The sequence below is a fragment of the Hippopotamus amphibius genome, chromosome 16 (genome assembly GCF_030028045.1).
Source record: "Hippopotamus amphibius kiboko isolate mHipAmp2 chromosome 16, mHipAmp2.hap2, whole genome shotgun sequence".
NCBI classification, from domain to species: domain Eukaryota; kingdom Metazoa; phylum Chordata; class Mammalia; order Artiodactyla; family Hippopotamidae; genus Hippopotamus; species Hippopotamus amphibius.
In genome coordinates, this window is record NC_080201.1 from 12,346,748 (window position 1) to 12,369,419 (window position 22,672).

Below are 22,672 nucleotides of genomic sequence, written 5' to 3' on the forward strand. Positions count from 1 at the left end.
TTCCCCCGTCTCTTTGAGGAAGGAATAGGGCAAGGTGATCTGCCGTCTCTCTCAGCTCTGAGCTCCAGGGGGACCTCAGTGAAGGCAGCCATCCACCCACCCCTCACCCACCTCGGCAAAAACACAGACATGAAGATGCAAGCAGTTTTATTTGGGTTTTACACAGGTGGGGGCTGGGGCAGTGCAGGGGCTCAGTTGGCCTCCAGAACTTTGCGAACCCAGGGAATAAACTCGGTGACCCGGGCATACACGCCTGGCGAGAATGGGCCACACTGTCTGCTGCCCCAGGACACGATGCCCACCAGGGTCCAGGCTCCATCCTTCTGGCAGACCAGGGGGCCGCCAGAGTCACCCTGCAGGAGGAGAAAGGACTTGTGTCCAAGCCTGAACAGGGAGTGCCGGGGCCTGGTGTGCCCTGACCTGGCCAGGTCCAGGGGGTGCAGACAGAGGACCAGTGGGGGCCCAGTGACTGTGCACAAGATACTCAGACCTGCTCAAATGGCAGCCCCAGCTCTGCCACCTACTCCTGGGGGGCCTGGGGCCCATGGCTTATCCTCTCAGCCTCCCCATCATCTATAAAATGGGCTGAAACATCCAGCTTGTGGGGTTGGTGTGAGATTAAATGCCCCCGGAAGCCCCACACCACACCTGGCCAGAGCCAGCCCTCACCAGGGGCATGTTCGTGCTGCTCCAGCCCTTCACGGGGGCACCGGGCAGAGCACCGGGCAGAGCGTGAGGTTAAACAGGTCACCGCAGAGAGGGGCGGGCCGAGGGCGGGCACCGGGGCAGGGCCAGGCCTACCATGCAGGAGGAGACGCCGACGGCACCTGCACAGATCATCACGTCGGTGATCCTGCTGCCCCAGAACTGCTTGCAGTCGGCGTTGGACATGATGGGCAGGGCCGCCTGCTGCAGCTTGTCAGGCGTCTGGAGGGCTGCAAGGACCGAGGGCGTGGGTCAGGGCCCTTCATCCCCCCAGCCCGCCCTCTCCCTCCCCGGGGAGAAGAGGCCAGGGGCCGCCTGAGCCCTGCGCTCCCCCTGTGTGGGCCTCGTCCTCCTCCACCACGATGATCGTGGATGCCGAGCTCTGCACCATCCCTGACACCTTCAGAGATTCTGGGACGTGGCTCCCCTGCGATTCCACACGAGGCAGTGGGGACCGTGCTTCCAGCACAGCTGTTCGACAAGCCCTGCCTCCCAGCCCCGGGCGTGGGGCCATCCTTCCTCCCCAGGAGAGGGGATGGACGTCCTTCTGCCTGGGGACACTGGAGGGGACCCACGAGGGAGCACCTCCCTCCTGCTGCTGTTTGCCGGCTGCTTGCGTCCTGTTAAGGGACCAGCGGGTGGGCGGTGGGCGGGGCGGAAGAACTCCGGACGCGGAGGAAGAGCCTCAGGGGCAGGGAACAGCGAGGGGAGGGGAGCCCTGGGCGCTCAGGCCTTAGTCGACCTGGACCTTGGACTCCAGGCCGGGAGTTCAGGGGCGCTGGACACACCCGCCTCTTCTCATTCTGGAGGGAGATCCGGGCTGTCCATCTCCTTGCAGGTTAGCGGGGGCGAGACTTACTGGTACTTAGGTATTTCTTCAGAAACTGTTCACATATATATTATTAGGCCTCGTTTTTATTTATGTTTGGTAGGTTTCTAATTGAGGGTTTTAAGTAAAAATAACAGAAGATTTATTGACTGTTACAATCTAGGGTTGTGTTTGGAATTTAGACCATAAAACAGAATGTGTCGCTCCTAAAAAGTGCTCAGGGACACTCACCGTTGTAGCGGGTCTTGCCCCAGCCGGTGGTGGCACACAGGGCGCCCGCGGGGAAGCTGGCGTTGGCGTTGGGCAGGCAGACGGGGGACACGGTCCCGGAGAGGCTTGCGGGCGTGGCCAGCTTCAGCAGGGCGATGTCGTTGCAGACCGTGCGCACGTCCCACAGCGGGTGTTCAAAGACCTGCGTGGAAAGGGTGGGGGCTGTTCAGGCCGCAGAGGGAGGACTTGGGAGATTTAAGGGGGGACACAGGCCTGGAGGCATGGGGGTTGGGGGAGGGGGACCGAGTACCAAAGGGACAGGGTGTTGAGAAGGGAACACAGATGAGGCGGAACAGATCAGATGTCTGGAGTGGGGGGGAGATGGCATGTGACATATTTTGCTTTTTTCTACGATCAGCAAAACTTGTTTTATAATCAGAAACAATCTTCAGTGTTTGTAAAGGAGCTTTGTTATTGGGGAAAGAGAAGAAAAGAAAGCTCGGACTGGAGAGGTGCGGGTGGGGTGCGGCCTGAGCCGCTGGCCAGGGTCCTCCGCTCCCTCCCTCTGCCCTCCTGCTGCTTGCGCCCCAGGGGCCCACCCTGCTCGCTGCCCGCCCGGCCGTCTGTACCTTCGCGATCCTCAGCACCTGGACATCCTCCTCCTCGGAGGAGTGATCAGACACCCCGGCCACCACGAGGTGGTTCTTCCTGGAGAGAAAGGGGGTGGCAGACGGAGCGCAGGCCCACAGCCACCTCCTCAGAGGGGCGCCCGGGAGTGTGGCAGGAGGGGTGAGCCCCAGCTGGGCCACTGCATCTCGTGGTGACCTTGGGGCCTTCCTGTATCGCTCTGGTCTGGACCGCAGTTTCCCCATCTATACAGTGAAGGCAGAGGCCCAGACCAGCTGTCCTGGACCAACCTGGCATCTCTGGGGAGGTGGGGGTGCTAGGGCGGGAGAGTTCTGACTGTGTCCCTGCCTGCAGCTGGGGGACGGGAGCAGCTTCTGCCAGACCCTTTCCCACTGCGTGATGGCGCCTGGTTGGGCACGGGAGCGGGTGAAGGTGGTTCCTTCGTGTAGGTGAAGTGGGGGCCCCTCCTGCTCCAGCCCAGGCCTCACCTGACCCCGCAGTGAGCGGCAGTGACCACCCAGTCCTCGCGGATGAGGGAGCCCCCGCAGAAGTGGAAGCCAGAGCTGGTCTGAGGAGAGAGAGAAGGGAGAGTCAGCTTGGCCTCTCGCCTCACCCCTCCCTGTCTCAGCTGTCCCTCCTCAGCCTCCCCTCACCTGCAGGGACACCTGCCAGGGCCAGGAGCCAGGGACAGCGTCCTCTCCATTGACGATCCTGGACAGGCCGTGCATCACGGGGTCGATGGCAGGGACCCCGCAGCCTGAGGGGCAGGGACAGGGCAACTGGTCCGTGGATGTTGCCCCAAGGGGGTCGGGGGGAAGACTCAGCACTTCCAGGCCTCTGTGGCACCCTGGCCCCCAGAGCTTTGTCTGCTGCAGGGCATTCAGTCTCCCACTCGTCCAGCTGACAGCTGCCCTTAGGTCCCCTTGTGGACAGTCCCCGAGGCTGAGGGTATCTGGAGCTGGGGCCCAGGGTCCCCAGCCTGCTGTGTGCCCTGAGGGAGTCCCTCTGAGCCCAGGATCCTGTCCTGAGGGCTGGGATGTCCTGCTTGAGTCCTGGGTGCTCTTATGGCCTCTGAGTCTGCAGGGGGAGCAGGTTTGGGTGAGGGTGTTACCCCAGCTGGGGTGGCACAGACCCAGGACGCTGTCCAAATCCAGAGGGTGGTGGGGCAGGGCAAGAGGGACGGACCTGGGGGACATTCTCGAGGCAGAATTCACACAGCTCGGTGGCACATTTGGAGGGTGGAGGAGCCCAGACTGCCCCCCGGCTTCTGGGTGAATGGAGGAGACTGAGTCAGAGGGTTCAAGGGACCTCCGGGCGATGGAGAGGGCTCCAGGTCCAGCGGAGGAGTGGGGAGCTGGGCAGAGACACCCACAGAGGCTCAAAGGGGCAGCTGGAGGGGTGGGTGGCAGGGCAGTTAGAGGTACGAGGACTTGGACCCTCCCGTTCCCTGCTTCTGGGTGTGAGGGCCAGGAGGTGAGCGAGGCTCGATGTGGGGCTGCCAAGCCTGCCTGAGCCTTGAACTTACCAAAGCTGCTGCCAAAGAGGAAGAAGCCAAGGACCACCCAGAGAAGGGCCATGGTGTGTGGCTCAGCAGGTGAGATGGCGTCTGCCCAAGGGACCCCCCCCAATATATTCCCCCGGCCAACCAATTGCAGCCTGCCACGCCATCCCCTCCTTATCATGAGACCTTGGGCTGAGATGCACCTGGCTCCAGCTCAGGCCTGGGAAGAGGCAGCCCTTGGGGGCGACGCCTGGGAAGGTTTCCTAGAATCACAGGTGTGTGGGGCCAGCACTGGGTTCAACCCCAGCCGCCCACTCCCCAGGGCAGGCCCTGAGCACACTGCGCCGCAGGGGGATGGTGAGGTGGGAGGTGGGAGCCAGGTCCCCCTTTATCTGCCTGTGCCCTTCCTGGCCACTCTTAGAAGGTGGACTAAGGAGGGGCTCTCCCAGACACCATCCCCTGCCACCTGACCCAGCGAAGGTCCGAGGTCAGGGGCAGAGGGAACTCCCAGAAGCCCCATCACAGGACACAGACACCATCAACATGTCTTCCACTGGTTTATTGAGGCTTTCTGGAAGCCAGGTCGGCAGGGAGGCCAGGGTGAGGCTGGGGGCTCAGTTGGCCGCCAGGGTCTGCTGCACCCAGGAGACGAGTGCGGTGACGCGGGCGTACACGCCAGGCCTGGAGGTGGAGCAGGTACTGCTGCCCCAGGACACGATGCCCACCAGCGTCCAGGCTCCATTCTTCTGGCAGACCAGGGGGCCGCCAGAGTCACCCTGCAGGACAGGGAGAAGGGGGCTAGGATCTGGCAGGCCAGGTGGCCTCGCTCCAAGGCCCCTGAACATTGTTCCCAGAGCCCCGTCCCAGGCCTGACAGCCAGTAGAAGCTCAGCACATGCATATTAGAGGGATTATGAAAGAAACTTCAGCAACTCCTGTGGTTTGTGCCCCTGGAAGTCTGGGCCACCCCCTGCCGTGGGGTCCTGTAACAGAGGCTCAATAGAGCAGGTGTGATTGATAGGAGGAAAGCATGGGTGGTGCTGGCCATGGGGCCACTGTGAGGAAGGAAGGACTGTCGGACCCCTTCTGGAGCCCTTCTGGGCCACCATGCTCTGCTGCCCAGGCTGTGCACTGCACAATTCCAGGAGGTGCCATTGCTCAGGCACTGATATCAATGGACTCTTGCAATATGGTGGCTCTGAGACCAGAGCCCCTTGCTCTGGCACCTCTCTGCTGAGGTCACTGATAACCCTCCAGGAGCCCTGTCTTCCCAGCTACTCAGGCAGGAGTGCCCAGGGAGAGAGCGTTTGCCTGCTACTTCCTTTTCCTCTCTCTTTGCCCAAGTCCTCGGCATGGGCGTTGGCCTGAACCCACGCCAGGCTGGAAGGGAAGGGAGCCAGGGGAGCCCGGGAGGCCATACCATGCAGGAGGAGACGCCGCTGGCACCGGCGCAGATCATGCTGCTGGTGATCTTGCTGCCCCAGTACGTCTTGCAGCTGGTGTTGGACAGAAGGGGCAGAGTCGCCTGCTGCAGCTTGTCGGGGGTGTTGGCATCTGGAAGGGCAGGGTGGTTAGCAATGGCTGCCCCCGCCTCCCACCCAGCCAGCCAGTGGCCACTCGTCACTCACTGGTGTATTTGGTCAGGCCCCAGCCCGTGGTGACGCACTGCATCCCGGCGGGAAAGTCATCGCTGGCCTTGGGCAGGCACACGGCGGACACGGTCTTGGAGAAGCTCGCGGGTGTGGACAGCTTCAGCAGGGTGATGTCGTTGCTGGTGGTGAGCGAGCTGTAGCTGGGGTTCTTGAAAACCTGTGGGGTGAGGCCAGACAGCCGCCGTTGGGGTCCGGGAAGAAGCTGACCCAGGCAGAACCCGGCGCGGGACTACCCCTCACGGCCTCCACGCTCCTTCCTGGACAACAGCCCTTCCAGCTCGGCAGCTCCTTCCGCGGCCCCAGGAGCCCGAGGCCCAGCCCTTCCCCTCATGGAGCCGCGCACACCCTGCTTTCTGCTTTGCCCCGTCATGAGGAGGTATTGGGGTGACCGGGAGGAGCCGGGGCGCCTGGGGGTTAGCCTGGGCGGCACACTCCGCCCGGCCTGGGGTCACACCTGGACCCCGGGGCCGCCATACCTTGGCAATCTTCAGCACCTGGATGCTCTCGGAGTTTGAGCCCTGGTCAAACTCCCCAGCCACGACCCGGTGGGAGGTGCTGGAGGGGGTCAGAGAAAGGAGGGGTTACTGCTGTGAGGGGGGCATTCGGGGTGCAAGGCGCACATGTGTGTGAGTGCACACATGTGCAGGCATGTGCGGGAGCGTGTCTCTGTGCGTGTGCGCACAGGGATGTGGTGTTGATCAGAGATGGAAGTTCAGAATCTCAATTGTGCCTACAGCCTACCGCCTGTTTTCCCAGCAACCCCTAGGAGACGGGCAGGACCTGGGTTTGCTACACATTTCCAAATGAGAAACTGGGAACTGAAGGCATTAAAGGACAAGTCCTCAGTGCTGGAGGAAACCACCCAAGGGGTTTCTTGGGGACCCCGGGCCCTCACCTGACCCCGCAGTGGGCAGCAGTGGCCACCCAGTTCTCGCTGATCAGGGAGCCCCCGCAGAAGTGGAAGCCAGTGCTGTCCTGGAGGAAGATGGGGAGGGTCAGCCCTGCCCGGACACCAGCAACACCGACCTGGACAGCAGCCCCCAGCCCGACCGATACCCCAGTGCAGGCGCCCCTCAGGCACAGAATCCCCCCTCACCTGCAGGGACACCTGCCAGGGCCAGGAGCCAGGGACAGCGTTCTCCCCATTGACGATCCTAGACAGGCTGCTCAGCACGGGTTGGATGGCGGGGACCCCACAGCCTGAGGGGGGGAGTATGGGGTAACAGGTGGAGGTCAAGGTCCCACCCAGGACTCCCTGTCCCAGAAATACCCCAGGGACAACTCAGGCTGACGTGTGCTCCAGCCCAGACAAGCCCAACAGGCTGAGTGCCACGTGGTGGCAGGGCCAAAGCGTGGGCTGGGAGGCGGGGCCCTATCACTGCCCAGCTTAACCACGCTGAGTCTCAGTTTCCCGTCAGCAAAATGGGGATCTTATAGTTGCTAACCTCACAGAGTTGGTATAATAAGGATGAAAGGTCCCTTGCTTAGCAGGCAAGTTGGTGGGGGCCACCAACTGTTCACAGAACTTTCTTTGCCTCTAGAATTGCTCCTCCTTGCACAGGGTGCAAGGCCCCAGGAAGGTCCACCTCCACCCTGGGGGCCTCACACCGGCTGGCGCGGTCCAGTCCTCCCAGCATCCTCATTGTAGAGATGGAGCTGGTGAGGCTCAGAGACGGAAAAAGACTCGCTCAGGCTCACACCACCGCGCATGGCTGAACTGGGAGTCGGGACCCCGCCGCTCCCTGCTGACCAGCAGTTGGTGGAAGGGGAGACAGCCTTCCCAACTCCTGCCTGACCTGGTACTCACCTAAGCCTGTGCCCAGGAGGGCGCAGCAGGAGAGAAGCCAGAGGAAGGTCATGGTTGGGCAGTCAGGGAGGTGTAGGGTGCCAGCCTGGAGGGCTCCCCATTATATCCCTGTGCACCAGGCTGTTATCTGAAGACCTTGAGGTGATAATCCCTTTCCTGGGCATATGTCCCAGTGGGCAGGATGTGCCAGAGCAGGGCTGGCATCAGGGCCTGGGATGCCAGCAGCTGCAGTCATGGCTGAGCCTGGGGCCAGGATCTAGGGCAGAGGTGGGGCCGACCAAGGTGGCTCTTGACCCACAGCTAAGGGGAAGGGGACATACAGGTTTCCTCCTCCAGGCCCTGCCTCTGGAGGGGCCCTGCGGGCAGCAGCCAGGCCTGGGCAGGATTTGAGGCCCAGCCAAGTTTCTTATGGTCTGGAGGACCTGGGACAAGTAATTTAGTTGGTCTACAGTTGTTCAAAGACCCACGGGTGGCGTGGTCAAGTAGGGGGAGGGGCAGGAACCGAAGCATGGTGAGGGCACGTGGGACCCGTGGGCTGAAGATGCTCCCCTAGTCTCGGGATGGCCAAGGAGGCTCCATGAAGGCTCAGTTCAGTATCAGTGGCAGTCAGGTGGGCTGGTTCAGTGGGCAGCCCGCCCACTGCCTGTTCACATGGGGCCAGGCCCCTCCACCCAGGCATCTGCCCTTGGAATTGAGCACATGACATCCACGGGCAGGACGGGGCCCAGGGCCAGCCAGGGGGCCCCTGCTATCGTCCCAGCAAGAGCTAGTGGAGGCTGCACCAGGTGGGAAGGCCGGGGGCACGGAGGCCTCTTTCTGGCGGGCAGTAGGGCCCTTTCCCAGTGACTGTGAAACTAGGGAGGGAGAAATTTGAAGGTGAGCCTGCAGGCACAGGGCAAGCGCCCCAAAACACATGGGTAAAATGATAGCTCATGGCTATTTTTAATTTCCATTGCACTGATGACTGTAGCGTGGTGGTTCACAGGTTTCAGCACAAAACAGCTGTGAGGCTTTGGGCAGGTTACTTACCCTCTCTAATCCCATTTCTAAGTATGTAAAACAGGGATGCTTAGAATATGGGTGCCACTTTATGAAAGGGCATGGGCCTTCTTGAGCATTCTGGGACCAGACCTAACACAATCCGTGCTGGTCAGACCTGGTACTTTTCCTTCTCGACCTGCCTGCGGGGGCCCTTTGTGCATTCTAGAAGACACCAGTGACAACGCATTAGGTGGCAAAGCAGGGCACGAAACAGGATGCAGAGGGTGGCCCCATCTGTATGAAACCCACCACCTGTGCAATTCCATCTATCCTGTCAACCAGCGCTTACCAGGTCCCTGCTGCAACGGAACAAACGAAAGAAAGAAATATAAATTCCTGCCTTACAAACTTACATGGGAAAGGGGTGGAGAGTTTACCGAAAAGAGTTAAACACACACACACACACACACACACACACACACACACACACACACAAACACATTACTACCAGCTAAGGAGTTACCATTATCATTGTTGATGTTATTATTATTATTACTAATACCGAGGCAGGAGGGCCTCACTCCGAAGGGAACATTAAGTTGTGATCTGAGTCTGCCAAGCTATCTGGGTGGAGACAGTGTCCAGGGAGAGCAAAGGCCTGGTGGAGCGAGGCTGGGTGGCACCAAGAGGGCACGAGGCAGGGCGGAGAGGCCAAGGAGCCGACGGAGGGGGGCCCTGGTGAAGACAGGGCTGTCCAGAGTGGCTGCCAAGATCCAAGGTGGCAGCTGCCGGACCTGAGTGGGGGAGAGGCACGGCCGGCGAGGGAGGGCACGCGGCGGCTGGAGCCGACCCGTGGCCGTGACCTGGGGAGCCGACAGCCCGCCGGGGTCCTTCCCGCCCAGCGCTGCCCGCGCACGGTTGGCAGAGACCTGGGAACTCGCGCAGCTGCAGCTGCCGGCGGGGCAGGGGGCCCCCCGCAGGCCGTCGACTCCTGCTGGGGGCGGGGCCAAAGCTGGACGGGGCGGGGCGCACGGTCCTCCACCCGCCCCGCCCTCCCGCCTTGCGTCTCGACCCGAGACTGCGCACTCCGCCGACCCCTCCGACCCAGAGGAAGGACCCCTAAGGGCCGCGTGTTAGGTGCGGGGCAATCTCCACGTTATCTGGGCCCCGAACTTCTTGCCTCTGGGCCCTTGCCCGAGCTGTTCCCTCACTTTTAGAACTCCCACCGCCTTTCTGGCCCCGGCCCTGGCCGTGAGGCCTCGTCGCAGGCAGCGGTTCAGCCTGGGCTGTGGCTGGCGAGGGGCAAAGCAGGCATCAGTCAGAGGCCGTGGATGATGGATGGCCTGGGTGGCCATCGGTGGATCTCTGGACCCAGAAGTTGTTTAGCTAATCAAGTTTACAGTAAAGAGCGTTTTCCTGGGTTCACTGTCTCGCTGATAGTTTCCTCTCCCATCCTCGGGTTTGGAACCTGCCTCATCTCTAGATTCCTGGAGCCCAGCCATCTCTGCCCATGCACACTCCCAGGGAGAAGGTATGGCCTTGTTCGCGGGTTGTCTGCCACGTCAGAAAACCTTCACTCTGCACCTGTCACCTCGTTGCAGGTATGTGGCGTCTAGCATGTGTAATGGGCAGTGCTGAAGCCAGCCCACAAACAGGTGGTAACTCAGAGAAAGTCACTCAGGAGATGACGCGATCCATCTGCGCACGGGGACCCGCATGGGGGAGGCTCTCTCCCAGGCAGCCTGGGCTTGGGGGAAGAGCTCTGCTGGGGATAGGAGACCCTGATCAGATCCCTGCCCAGCCACCTGCTGGGATTTGGCCTTGGGTGGGGTGGGGTCAGGGTTCCAGGTCCTGCGCGGCGTCGAGGCGGTGCAGAGGGGTGCGGGGCATTGCGCGTGAGTCCCTCCAGGTAGGAGCCCAGAAGTCAGTGTCTTTGGGTGAAGGAGGCACGCCTCTTGAAGTCGTGCCACTGAGGGGGTCAAATCCCAACCCTTTAAAAAAAAAAATAAAAGTGAGATATATTGAAGTATAATTTACACATGGTGAAATGCACAGATCTTAAGTGAAAAGACGGATACATGTTGACATATATATACCATAGCGTAACAAGCGCCACAACCAAGATATAAAATAGTACTATCACCCCCGAGAGTGTCCTCATGCTGCTTTCCACCTCCCCCTCCTCGGACACAGCCAGCAACCGCTGTCCCGATTTCTTTCACCGTCGATTAGTTTTATCTGTTCTAGAAATTTATGTGCATGGAACCATACAGTATGCTGTCTTTGGGACTGGATTCTTTCACGCTACCACATGGTTTCGCGATTCATTTGTGTTCTTGCGTGTATCAGCAGTGTTGCTTTTTATTGCTGAGGGGTGTTTCATGTCTTAAGTACACCCCATTGTATGCACCCATTCTCCCACTGGGACATTTGGGCTGTTACCTCACCCCACTCCCTTTTTGTTCCTTGTAATGAAGGGATTCTCAACCCTAAACACAGACAGGTTTCCTTATTTTTCTATTAGAGAATAAAATGTGAATTAAAAAATTCCTTCCTTCCTTCATTTTTATTTTCGGCTGCCTCGGGTCTTTGTTGCAGTACACAGCATCTTTCGTTGGGGCGGGGAGGTGGGGGGCGCATGAGCTCCTCTCTAGTTGTGGCGTGCCAGTTTTCTCTTCTCTAGTTGTGTGGAGCAGTCTCCAGAGCACGTGGGCTCTGTAGTTTGCGGCACATGGGCTCTCTAGTTGAGACATGCAAGCTCAGTAGTTGCGGCCCTCGGGCTTAGTTGCTCCACAGCATGTGGGATCTTAGTTCCCCCAACCAGGGATCAAATCCGAGTCCCCTGCATTGCAGGATGGATTCTTTACCACCAGACCACCAGGGAAGTCCCTGAAATTTGCATTTTGATCCTTTATTCTGCCAGGAGTCTCACTGGAGAGTGTAACAAAGAGACTGTTTCTAAAGGTGTGGCCAGGACTTGGGGAAACCGTAAGGAGATGCAGTGCTCAGGGCTAAGGTCAGTGGGGCTGGAAATGCAAGAGTGGTTACCTGGCCCCTGGGGAGGGTGACATGTTAGGGGGAGGCTGCCAGCAGGAGCTTGGCCTTTGTGGAAATCAGTGAAGACCACCCCAGTGAGAACCCTTAGAGTCTGTTCATTCAGAGCTTGCTATAGCCGGGGAGTCAGGCAGCATCACTTGTGTTTGGCAGAGACTCAAAGGCAGGCAGAGACTCAAAGGCAGGCAGAGGAGACGGAAAACTTTACAGTGAAGAAGGGAGGGCTTCAGATGTGCCCACTGGCCATGCTGGCACAGGGAAGCTAGGCAGCAGACTAGAAGCAGAGCGTCCTATGGGATTGGTTAGGGGTACACCCTTGGTTTTCTGTGGTTAGCCCTAAATTGGAAGCAGGGGCAAAGATTAGGGATTATATACCTAAGAGTGGAATTGCTGGGTCACATGGTGACTCTGTGTTTAACCTTTTGGGGATCTGCCAGACTCTTTTCCACAGGAGCTGCACTATTTTCCATTCCCACCAGTAATGTACAAGGATTCCAATTTCTCCACAACCTCGCCAAAACTTATTTTCCATTTAAAAAATTATACGTGTGAAGAGGCATCTCACTGTGTTTTTTTTTTCAATTTTCAAAATTGTGCTAAAATACATATAACATAAAATTTACCATCTTAATGATTTCAGAATGTACTAAGTACAGTCACATTTTTGCACAACCCATCACCGCCATCCATCTCCAGAACTCTTTTTTTTTCACTGAAGTGTAGTATATAATTACAATATTATATAAGTTACAGGTATACAATAAAGTGATTCACAATTTTTAAAGGTTATACTCCATTTATAGTTATTGCAAAATATTGGCTATATTCCTCATGTTGTACAATGAGTTCTTGTGGCTTATTTTATACATAATAGTTTGTGCCTCTTAATCTCCTACCCTCATATTGCCCCTTCCCCCCCAACTCCTTTCATCTTGCAAAACTGAAACTCTATATCCATTCACCTAAAGCTCTCCATGCCCCCAGCCCCAGGCAGCTAGAATTTGACTGTCCTAAGTACTTGGTATAAGTGGGATCATACAGTGTTTGTCTTTTTGTGACTAGCTTATTTCACTTAGCATAATGTCCTCCAGGTTCGGTGTAGCATATGTCAGAATTTTCTTCCTTTTTAGGTCTGAATAATATTCCATTGATTATATATACCACATTTTGTTTACTCATTCATTTGTCATTGGACACTTTGGTTGCTTCCATGTTTTAGCTACTGTAAATAATGTTGCTATAAGTATCAGTGTACAAATATCTTCTTTTATATTTATTTTTATTAACTAATTAATTTTTAAAAAATGAAGTCTAATTTATTGATCTTTTTCTTTATACTTAGTGCTTTTTGTTTTTTGTCTTGTTTTGTTTCAATATTTTATTTATTTATTTGGCTGTGCCAGGTCTTAGTTGCAGCATGCAGGATTTAGTTCCCTGATTAGGGATCGAACCTGGGCCCTCTGCATTGGGACCGTGGAGTCTTAGCCACTGGACCATCAGTGGCTATTTATTTATTTATTTATTTATATTTATTATTTTTTTGGGGGTACACCAAGTTCAATCATCTGTTTTATTTATTTTTAAAATTGAAGTCCCTATTAATTTGTTTTTTAAATTGAAGTACAGTTGATTTACAATGTTGTGTTAATTTCTGCTGTACAGCAAAGGGACTCAGTTATACACATATATACCTTTTTTAAAATATTCTTTTCCATTATGGTTTATCCCAGGGTATTGAATAGAGTTCCCTGTGCTGTACAGTAGGACCTTGTTGTTTATCCATTCTGTGTGTAATAGTTTGCATCTACTAACCCCAAATTCCCAGTCCATCCCTCCCCCTTCCCAACCAACCTTGGCAACAGCAAGTCTGTTCTCTATGCTGTGAGTCTGTTTCTGAGATAGGTTCATCTGTGGCATATTTTAGATTCCACATATAAGTGATATCATGTGGTATTTGTTGTTCTCTGTCTGACTTCACTTAGTAGGATAATCTCTGGTTGCATCCATGTTGCTGCGAAAGGCATTTTTCATTCTTTTTTATGATTGAGTAGTATCCCATTGTATATATGTACCACATATTCTTTATCTATTCATCTGTCGATGGACATTTAGATTATTTCCATGTCTTGGCTATTGTAAATAGTGCTGCTCTGAACACAGGGGTGTGTGTATCTTTTTGAATTAGAGTTTTGTCTGGATATATGCCCAGGAGTGGGATTGCTGGATCATATGGTAATTCTTGTTTTAGTTTTCTGAGGAACCTCCATATTGTTTTCCATAGTGCTGTACCAGCTTACATTGCTACCCACACTGAAGGAGGGTTCCCTTTTCTCCACACCCTCTCCAACATTTGTCATTTGTAGACTTTTTAATGATGGCCATTCTGAATGGTGAGAGGTAGTGTCTTATGGTAGTTCTGATTTGCATTTCTCTAGTAATTGGCGATATTGAACATTTTTTTCATATGCCTATTGGTCATCTGTATGTCTTCTTTGGAAAAGTGTCTCCCCCCAGCCCCAGGCAACTAGCATTGAACTGACTATTCTAAGTACCTGATATAAGTGGGAGCATGCAGTATTTGTCTTTTTGTGACTAGCTTATTTCACTTAGCCTGATGTCCTCCAGGTTCACCCATTTGTAGCATATGTCAGAATTTTCTTCCTTTTTAGGTCTAAATAATATTCCGTGTGTATATATACATACACACACACCACATTTTTTTAAATTCATTCATTGGTCAATGGAAACTTGGGTTGCTTCCGTGTTTTAGCTACTGTAAATAGTGTTGCTCTGAACATGGGCGTACAAATATCATTTTGAGATCCCGTTTTGAATTCTTTTGAGTATATACCCGTAAGTGGAATTGCAGGATCATATGGTAAATCTATTTTTAATTTTTGGAGGGACTGCCATACTGCTTTCCACAGTGGCTGCATCATTTTACATTCTCATCAGCAGTGCACAAGGGTTCCAGTTTCTCCACATCCTCTGCAGCTCTTATTATTTTCTGTTCTTTGTTTGTTAGCCATCCTAAAAGGTGTGAAGTGATGCCTCACTGTAGTTTTCATTCGAATTTCCTTAAAGACTGGCAGTTTCGATCACCTTTTCATGTGCTCGCTGGCCATCTGTACACCTCCCCCCATTCGTCATCACCAGTGACGCTGTAGGGACTCAGGGCCACAGCCTCGGGACCACCAGTGCCTGTGCCCACCTGCACTTCAGCCTCTGCCGCCTCCCGTGTTAATCTGAGTAATTGTGATGCCACTGTGTGCCATGCGCCACCAGGTCTCACCTTCCCCGGCAAAGAGGTTGTCCATGGACCACTCCAGGGTGTGAGCTGACCAGTCCCAGAATTCCGTGTTCAGTGGTCCTGGGGCCACTGTTACTGTATCAGTCATGGGCCTGCCTGAGAAAAGGTAGCATATTCAAACTGGGTTACTTAAGGAAAGTTTGAATAAAGGGAATTTTTACAAAGGCATGGGTAGGGTTTAGGGAACCAACAGGATAGTGAGATACACAGGGTTCTAGCAAAAATGGAGACACACCTGGAGCTGAAGGGACCCGGGGGGAGCAATTATAGAACCCAGTAAGGGTAGCTGTGCAGACAGGGTCACCTGAAAGGAGCCGTCCGTGGCCTCTGTAGAGGGAGACAGCCAGCCACAGCAGCCTCTCAGGGAGGGAACCCAGAGAAAGACACCCAACTGCTCTCTCCTCCCCCGTCTCTGGCTCTGACCCCAACAGGAAGCCTGAGAGCCTGGGAAGCTGTCATGCAGTCTCGTCCGTCCCTGAGGGTCAGTCTTGCTGGAGGCCTGCAAGGTGGAGAAGGGCGGAGAGTGGACCTGAAGGGGAAAACGGAAGACATCCAGAACCATTCTTACAGTTACTCTGTGCCACTTAAGTTGCTTTTCGTGATAAAACATGTAGCTGACAGTGGCAAAACAACAGAGATGCGCTTTTCTCCCACAGCAGAGCTCTGGAGGTGTGCCGCCATAGGCTTTCGCTCTGCCCTGCGCGGTGGCGTGGTTCTGGGCCAGCATCTTTGCTCTCCGGGTCTCTAGATGGCGGCCAGGCACCGAGCACCACATTCCCACAGGACTCGGCCACAGCGCAGGAAGGGAACGGCTGGGGTTCTCCTCACCCTCCGTGAGGACGAGAAGGGGGAGATGGCTTTCAGCAGGTGGCAAAGGCTGTCCCTCCTTGTGACAAGACGGTCACCCTGCTCCCAGGGGGTGCTCCCCTTATGGTCTGGTTTGAATGAGGGGATGGGTTGGCGCTAAAAGGAATCGTTCAAGGAAAAAAGCACACTGGCAAGAGTGCACCAATCTCTGCAGGCCGGGGAAGCACTCGCTCCCTGTCTTGTCCCCTCGGAGGCCTCATCTCTCCTGTACTCTACGAGGCCAAGAGTTTACTCTCCCCACAGACCTCAAGAGCCAGTAACCTCAGGCTGCTGCTGTTTTCTGCTCTGGAAAAATCCCCGAGGCAAGAAAAATACAAACGGCTTTGCTACCTGCTTAGAATGAGTGAAGGAAAAACAACACGAAAACAGCAAATGTTAATATTTCCATAAATTAACTTGGTCTGGAATTCAATATGGAATCCTTATGCTCCAAGCCAGGGCTGACATCCCTGGCCTGAACCCAGTCTGTTAAAATACCCAAAAGCTTCAGACCCGGTCACCAAGCGGCTGCTGGCCCGACTCTGTTTGCCCCCTGAAATCTGGCTGTGTCCACCTTCCCCCAGAGGCAGGGTTCGGGCCTCCCTGCCGCGGCCACTGTCCTCACTGGCCAGAGCGTCTGCTCAAGAGTGGCGGAATAGTTTTAACATCCTTCTGCAGAGAACACACGGCTCTAAAACAAAACTAAATTTAAACTCGGAGATAAAACTTTGAAGCTAATCGAGTCCAAATCAAGGCCTGTGACGCTGTCCTGCTTGCTCTGACCAGCTTCTCGCTAGGTGACCATGGCCCTGTGACCACAGAGCCCCGGAAGCCTTGGGAAAAGACGCAGTTTACCCAGTTGGTGCATTTTCCTTCTCAAACTGGCTCATGAGTGAGGCCCAGGCTGGACTGTCCAGGGGAGCAGCTTTCCCAACCCTCTCCCGGTTTCTCCAGCTCGCCGCCTTCTGTTCTTGTTTGTTTCGTGTCTGTGTCTCTTGCTGGGGTCTTAGCCCCACGAGGGCAAGGGCGCTGTGCTCTGTCCCTGTGGCTGCCCCGGTGTCCAGATCAGGCGCTGGCCCAGGGGAGAGAAGGAACTTGTGCCCGTGGTGCTGAGGAGTCCTTTGGCCTCCGCTTACGGCAGATACATCACTGTTGTATTACCTACATCTGTCCTCTTCTCACTGACGATTAAAATCATTTCTCTTCTGTTTCCTCAATGTGTCCTTTGATGGTGTGGAATCAAAGCTCCGTTTTTATGAAACTCACGTATTCAGCAATGACTAGTTCCTTAAGTTGTGAATTATCACAGGAGGAGAGAATTCGGTTGAGCTCAGTGGGCAGTTAGGGGACAGCCGGTCAGTGTGTTTGCCAGCCTGTGACCTGCCTGCGCCCATCCGTGGGGGCGATTCCTTCTTGCCCACACGTGTCCTCACGCAGGCTCTGAAGCTGCTTGGCTGGGCTGGTTTTCAGGTGACTCTCTGGATGACACAGCATCTCTGTATGATACTGTGCTTTTAATTTTAAATATTTAAATATTTATTTATTTGCCCAGCTGCTCGGCACGCAGAATCACAGCACGTGGGATCTTAGTTCCCCATCCAGGGATCGAACCTATGCCTCCTGCAGTGGAAGCACAGAGTCCTAACCACTGGACCACCAGGGAAGTCCCAATACTGTACTTTTATTTTTTTATTTTTTAATAATTTTATTTATTTATTTATTATTTTGGGGGGGGGTACACCAAGTTCAATCTTCTGTTTTTATACACATATCCCCGTATTCCCTCCCTCCCTCGATGAGTCTCACATTGAAAACACCCTTCACTGAGAACCCAAGGCCCCCAGTGATGAGCAGCTGGGTTTCTTTGGACCCCATGGTGGGACTGCCTGTCCTTAGGAGCTGGGAATCCTCCCTGGCGCACTGGGAGTGGCAGAGCCCCCGGCCCTCCATCCTGGTTGCAGAGCTGGGCTATGCAGGGCCTGAGCTCCCAGGGATGCCAGGTGTTACCAAGGCTCCTGGGTGACATTGTGCCAGGGCAGCTGCCCTTTTCCCAGGGGCTGGGGTGTCCCAGACTGAGAGCCAGTACAGGCTTTGAGGGGGGTTTGGTCCCCCCACCCCTTATCGTCCAAGGTTCCTGGATAACAGGAGGGTTGCACGCAGGCCTTTCTGGCTGGGTGGGGCCTGTGGGGTTCCAGGGCATGTAAAAGGAGCCCCTGGGGCAGGTGCCCCATATCGCCCTGACTGTAGCAGCATGGCCTTTCTCTGGCTCCTCTCCTGCTTCACCCTCGTGGGGGCTGGCTACCTTCAGTGAGTGCCAGGGCTGGGGGCCCAGCCAGGTCTGGGAGGGGGCTGAGGAGGAGGTCCTGGAGCCCCCGACGGCATTGCAGCCAGGCCCCACCAGGGGGTTGAGGGGCTCTGTCCGGAGCGAGCCCTGGGGCTTGGCCAAGAGGGAGATCTTAGCCCCTGTCCCTGCACCCTTGGGCCTCATACCGCGACAGGCAAGCAAGCCTGCAGGGAGGAAAGGGGTCCTTCTGGAGCTTTCTGAGCCCTCACACCCTGCACTGGGAGGCTGGAAAAGGCCAGTATGGGCTGCACCGAGGTCTGACACCCCAGAAGTGGCTCAAGATGAGGAGCTGTGGGCAGCGTGTGGTGACAGTAGCCCTCCCGTGGCCTCCACCCAGGGTTTTTATTTACTGTTCTGGGCACTTGCCAAGCATTTTATTTTCTATTTAAAAACAAAAAGAGAGATAGTGAAAAATACAGAAAATAATATGATATCCACGTACCTTCCATTGGGGTTTAGCAAATGTTATCTTTTTCCAGATTTGCTTCAGTATTTCTTTTTAAAATATAGAACAGATTCAGCTAAAGTCCCCTCTCTCCTCCTTGGAAGGTGATCTCTATTCTGAACTCACTGTGTATCATTTTTGCACGGGCTTTTACAAACTGACTACACATTTATAAATCCATAAACACAGTATAACATTTATAAAAACTTATATGAGACTATAGAAAAATGGTACAAATCAACCCGTTTGCAAGGCAGAAATAGAGACACAGATGTAGAGAACAAACATATGGACACCAAGTGGGGAAAGCGGGGAGGGTTGGGAGGGAATGAATTGGGAGATTGGGATACCAAATTGTACACTCTGAATATATGCAGTTTATTGTCTGTTAACTGTATCCCAATAAAAGTTCTTAAAAAAAAAACTTATATGAACAGTATTATCTGATACGTCAGGTTTACAACCCGCCTTTTCCCACCCACATAGTTTTAGATTTATCCGCATTGATACGGAGACCCAGCTCATTCCCTTTAATCCCTATAAAGCACTCAGCTGTGTGAATACATCACAGTTGCTATTCTAATCTTGCTATTACAAAAAAAATGGATTCTGTTGATGACATAAGTTTTGGTGATAACCTTCCGTGAGTGGCTGGTCCATCTCCCTGTCTCCACGGGCAGGAGGCACAGGTCTGGGCCTGCAGCAAGGCCTGCGTGACCCCTGGGTGGCCTGGCTGGTCACAGGGGCTGTACCAGCCCAGCTTTCCTTACTGTCACTGAATTGTAAAACCTGTGTACAGGTGGCAAGAACTCACCTGGTCCTGACACAGCAAATGCGTACATGGACACATTAAGAACACCTGACTTTTCTGATGATTTTATGACAATTCAGGTCCTTTGTTTTCTGTTTCCTCCATGTGTCCTTTTATGGCATGGAATCAAAGTCCCATTTTATTAAATAATTAACCAAAACTTTATACGATGAAGAGTTCCTGAAATCTCTGGGAATAGAGAATTCAGTGTAAAACATACTCCCATCAGCTGTCAGAGTTCCGGGTTCCCCAGGAGGAAAATGAGCGTCAGGGATTCAGTGACTGGTCTGAGGCCTCACAGCAAGAACCGTGGGCCTAGGAGTCCGGGCAGGACAGTTCGATTTCTCAGCCTGTGTTCTGCTCCGTCAGGCAGGGTGGCCCTGGGTGCAGCCCCGTCCCTCTGCATCCCTGGATGGGTGACTGGGGATCCTTGAGCCCACAGGTGGGAGGCACCGGGAGCTTTTTGGAGGAGGGGGGAATGTGGCAGAGTCTTGAGCCAGCCTGGGCAGCTGAGGTACACGTCAGGATTTCTGCAGACCCGCTCTGGGTCTCAGCCCTTCTTCACCCTCCCCTCTCCCTCCCCAGGCTGTGGGGTTCCCGCCATCCAACCTGTGCTTAGCAGCCTGTCCAGGATCGTCAATGGGGAGAACGCTGTCCCTGGCTCCTGGCCCTGGCAGGTGTCCCTGCAGGTGAGGGGGGATTCTCTGCATGAGCGGGGCCTGCACTGGGGTATCGGTCGGGCTGGGGGCTGCTGTCCAGGTCGGTGTTGCTGGTGTCCGGGCAGGGCTGACCCTCCCCATCTTCCTCCAGGACAGCACTGGCTTCCACTTCTGCGGGGGCTCCCTGATCAGTGAGGACTGGATGGTCACTGCCACCCACTGCGGGGTCACGTGAGGAGGGGAGCGAGAACAGGAGCTCAGGGTTCTGCTCCAGGCTCCAGTCTGGGGTGAGGGAGGGGAGCCGGGCACATTCTCAGTCCTTAACAGCCGCTTGATTCCCCCAGAACCTCTGACCTGGTCGTGGCCGGGGAGTTTGACCAGGGCTCAGCCACCGAGGACATCCAGGTCCTGAAGATTGCCAAGGTACGCCCAGGGCCTGCTGGGCCGGATGGGATCAGCCGCGGGGCTGCGGGCAGGGACAGGGGGCGAAGATGCTTCAGCCGCTTGAGAGACAGAAGTCAAGTGCGGATGGGGCGGGTCTGAGGACTCTCATTACACGCTCCTGTGGGTCTGTTTCCCCTGAATGGGTCACCAGGAAAGGAGGTCGTCTCTTTGAAACCTGGAGATCCTCGATTTATCCCAGGGCCTCACCTCGTCATTCTGGGCCCCACCCACAGGTTTTCAAGAACCCCAAGTTCAACATACTCACCATTCGCAACGACATCGCCCTGCTGACGCTGGCCACGCCCGCGCGCTTCTCCGAGACCGTGTCCGCCGTGTGCCTGCCCAGCGCCAGTGACGACTGTCCCTCCGGGATGCAGTGCGTCACCACGGGCTGGGGAAGACCAAGTACAGCGGTGAGCGGGCCGTGGCCTTTCCACCCACGAGCCGTGTCTGGGGTTGAGGCCACCTGAGCCGCAGGGGTCTCCAGGTGGGACACGTATGGTTCTTTTTAAAATGCTTTGGTCTAAGTTCCTATACAGTCATCATCAACTTTCCAATGCATTATTTAAAACACCCTTAATTAAAAACCTACCAAACATGAATAAAAATAAGGTTTAATAATATATACGCGAACAGACAGTTTCTGAAGAAACACTTAAGTACCAGCAAGTCCCGCCTCTCTAACCTGCAAGGAGATGGACAGCCCAGATTTCCCTCCAGAATGAGAAGAGGCGGGTGTGTCCAGCGCCCCTGAACTCCCGGCCTGGAGTCCAAAGTCCAGGTCGGACTAAGGCCTGAGCGCCCAGGGCTCCCCTCCCCTCGCTGTTCCCTGCCCCTGAGGCTCTTCCTCCGCGTCCGGAGTTCTTCCGCCCCGCCCACCGCCCACCCGCTGGTCCCTTAACAGGACGCAAGCAGCCGGCAAACAGCAGCAGGAGGGAGGTGCTCCCTCGTGGGTCCCCTCCAGTGTCCCCAGGCAGAAGGACGTCCATCCCCTCTCCTGGGGAGGAAGGATGGCCCCACGCCCGAGGCTGGGAGGCAGGGCTTGTCGAAAAGCTGTGCTGGAAGCACGGTCCCCACTGCCTCGTGTGGAATCGCAGGGGAGCCACGTCCCAGAATCTCTGAAGGTGTCAGGGATGGTGCAGAGCTCGGCATCCACGATCATCGTGGTGGAGGAGGACGAGGCCCACACAGGGGGAGCGCAGGGCTCAGGCGGCCCCTGGCCTCTTCTCCCCGGGGAGGGAGGGGGCGGGCTGGGGGGATGAAGGGCCCTGACCCACGCCCTCGGTCCTTGCAGCCCTCCAGACCCCTGACAAGCTGCAGCAGGCGGCCCTGCCCATCATGTCCAACGCCGACTGCAAGCAGTTCTGGGGCAGCAGGATCACCGACGTGATGGTCTGTGCAGGTGCCGTCGGCGTCTCCTCCTGCATGGTAGGCCTGGCCCTGCCCCGGTGCCCGCCCTCGGCCCACCCCTCTCTGTGGTGACCTGTTTAACCTCACGCTCTGCCCGGTGCCCCCGTGAAGGGCTGGAGCAGCACGAACATGCCCCTGGTGAGGGCTGGCTCTGGCCAGGTGTGGTGTGGGGCTTCCGGGGGCATTTAATCTCACACCAACCCCACAAGCTGGATGTTTCAGCCCATTTTATAGATGATGGGGAGGCTGAGAGGATAAGCCATGGGCCCCAGGCCCCCCAGGAGTAGGTGGCAGAGCTGGGGCTGCCATTTGAGCAGGTCTGAGTATCTTGTGCACAGTCACTGGGCCTCCACTGGTCCTCTGTCTGCACCCCCTGGACCTGGCCAGGTCAGGGCACACCAGGCCCCAGCACTCCCTTTTCAGGCTTGGACACAAGTCCTTTCTCCTCCTGCAGGGTGACTCTGGCGGCCCCCTGGTCTGCCAGAAGGATGGAGCCTGGACCCTGGTGGGCATCGTGTCCTGGGGCAGCAGCACCTGCTCTATGTCCACACCCACCGTGTATGCCCGTGTGACTGCACTTGTCTCCTGGGTGCAGGAGATCCTGGCTGCCAAATGAGCACAGGGCTCCTGCCATCCCAACCCCAAGAGTCCCCAATAAAAGCATCTGTACAGAAGCACTATCTGCACATATCTCCCGTGTGGCCTGGGTGATGTGGGACTGCAGTGCTCTCCGTCAGCCACCAAGGGGAGGTGTCACTCACTGCTCCCTTTCCAGGCTGCTGGTACCCCAGCAACACCACCCACCCCCTCTTCTCAGGAAGCCGAGTCTTTGTAACCCATCCTCCCTGCTCAGGACTCCATCCTGGGGTAGAACCCAGGGACTAATTGCTGGAGCCAGCTTGGCCCATGGAGCTTTCTGTAAGGCAGGAGGCTTGGTCAGGCTGTGCAGTCCCCAGAGATGGTCACTGGGAAGGCAGGGTGGGGCTGGGAGATGGTCTTTCTGTTCTCCTCAGTTTCTCACCTGCACATTTCTGCACG

At 55.6% G+C, this 22,672-nt stretch overlaps 3 protein-coding genes across 3 annotated transcripts; 1 reads left to right on the top strand and 2 right to left on the bottom strand.

Annotated features, from left to right (window-relative positions):
- Positions 1 to 130: 130 nt before the first annotated feature.
- Positions 131 to 3,963, bottom strand: LOC130838987 (chymotrypsinogen B-like). The gene is made up of 7 exons (XM_057712749.1): positions 3,897 to 3,963; positions 3,025 to 3,128; positions 2,860 to 2,939; positions 2,374 to 2,452; positions 1,766 to 1,946; positions 802 to 935; positions 131 to 353 (listed from the first exon to the last, which is right to left on the bottom strand). Exons 1-7 carry the CDS (start codon positions 3,946 to 3,948, stop codon positions 192 to 194), a joined length of 792 nt encoding a protein of 263 aa, XP_057568732.1. The 5' UTR covers positions 3,949 to 3,963; the 3' UTR covers positions 131 to 191.
- Positions 3,964 to 4,426: 463 nt separating this feature from the next.
- On the bottom strand, positions 4,427 to 7,514 carry LOC130838009 (chymotrypsinogen A). The gene is made up of 7 exons (XM_057710774.1): positions 7,331 to 7,514; positions 6,620 to 6,723; positions 6,419 to 6,498; positions 6,000 to 6,078; positions 5,500 to 5,680; positions 5,292 to 5,425; positions 4,427 to 4,648 (listed from the first exon to the last, which is right to left on the bottom strand). The coding sequence occupies exons 1-7, from the start codon at positions 7,380 to 7,382 to the stop codon at positions 4,487 to 4,489; spliced, it is 792 nt and encodes a 263-aa protein (XP_057566757.1). The 5' UTR covers positions 7,383 to 7,514; the 3' UTR covers positions 4,427 to 4,486.
- LOC130838008 (chymotrypsinogen B-like) lies at positions 5,473 to 22,305 on the top strand. Its single transcript, XM_057710773.1, is given in 10 exon segments — positions 5,473 to 5,899; positions 7,065 to 7,322; positions 9,795 to 9,912; positions 19,707 to 19,810; positions 19,932 to 20,011; positions 20,125 to 20,203; positions 20,458 to 20,620; positions 20,623 to 20,637; positions 21,519 to 21,652; positions 22,089 to 22,305. Coding segments are annotated over 8 exon segments (828 nt in total). The 5' UTR covers positions 5,473 to 5,899; positions 7,065 to 7,322; positions 9,795 to 9,821; the 3' UTR covers positions 22,251 to 22,305.
- The last annotated feature ends 367 nt before the right edge of the window (positions 22,306 to 22,672 follow it).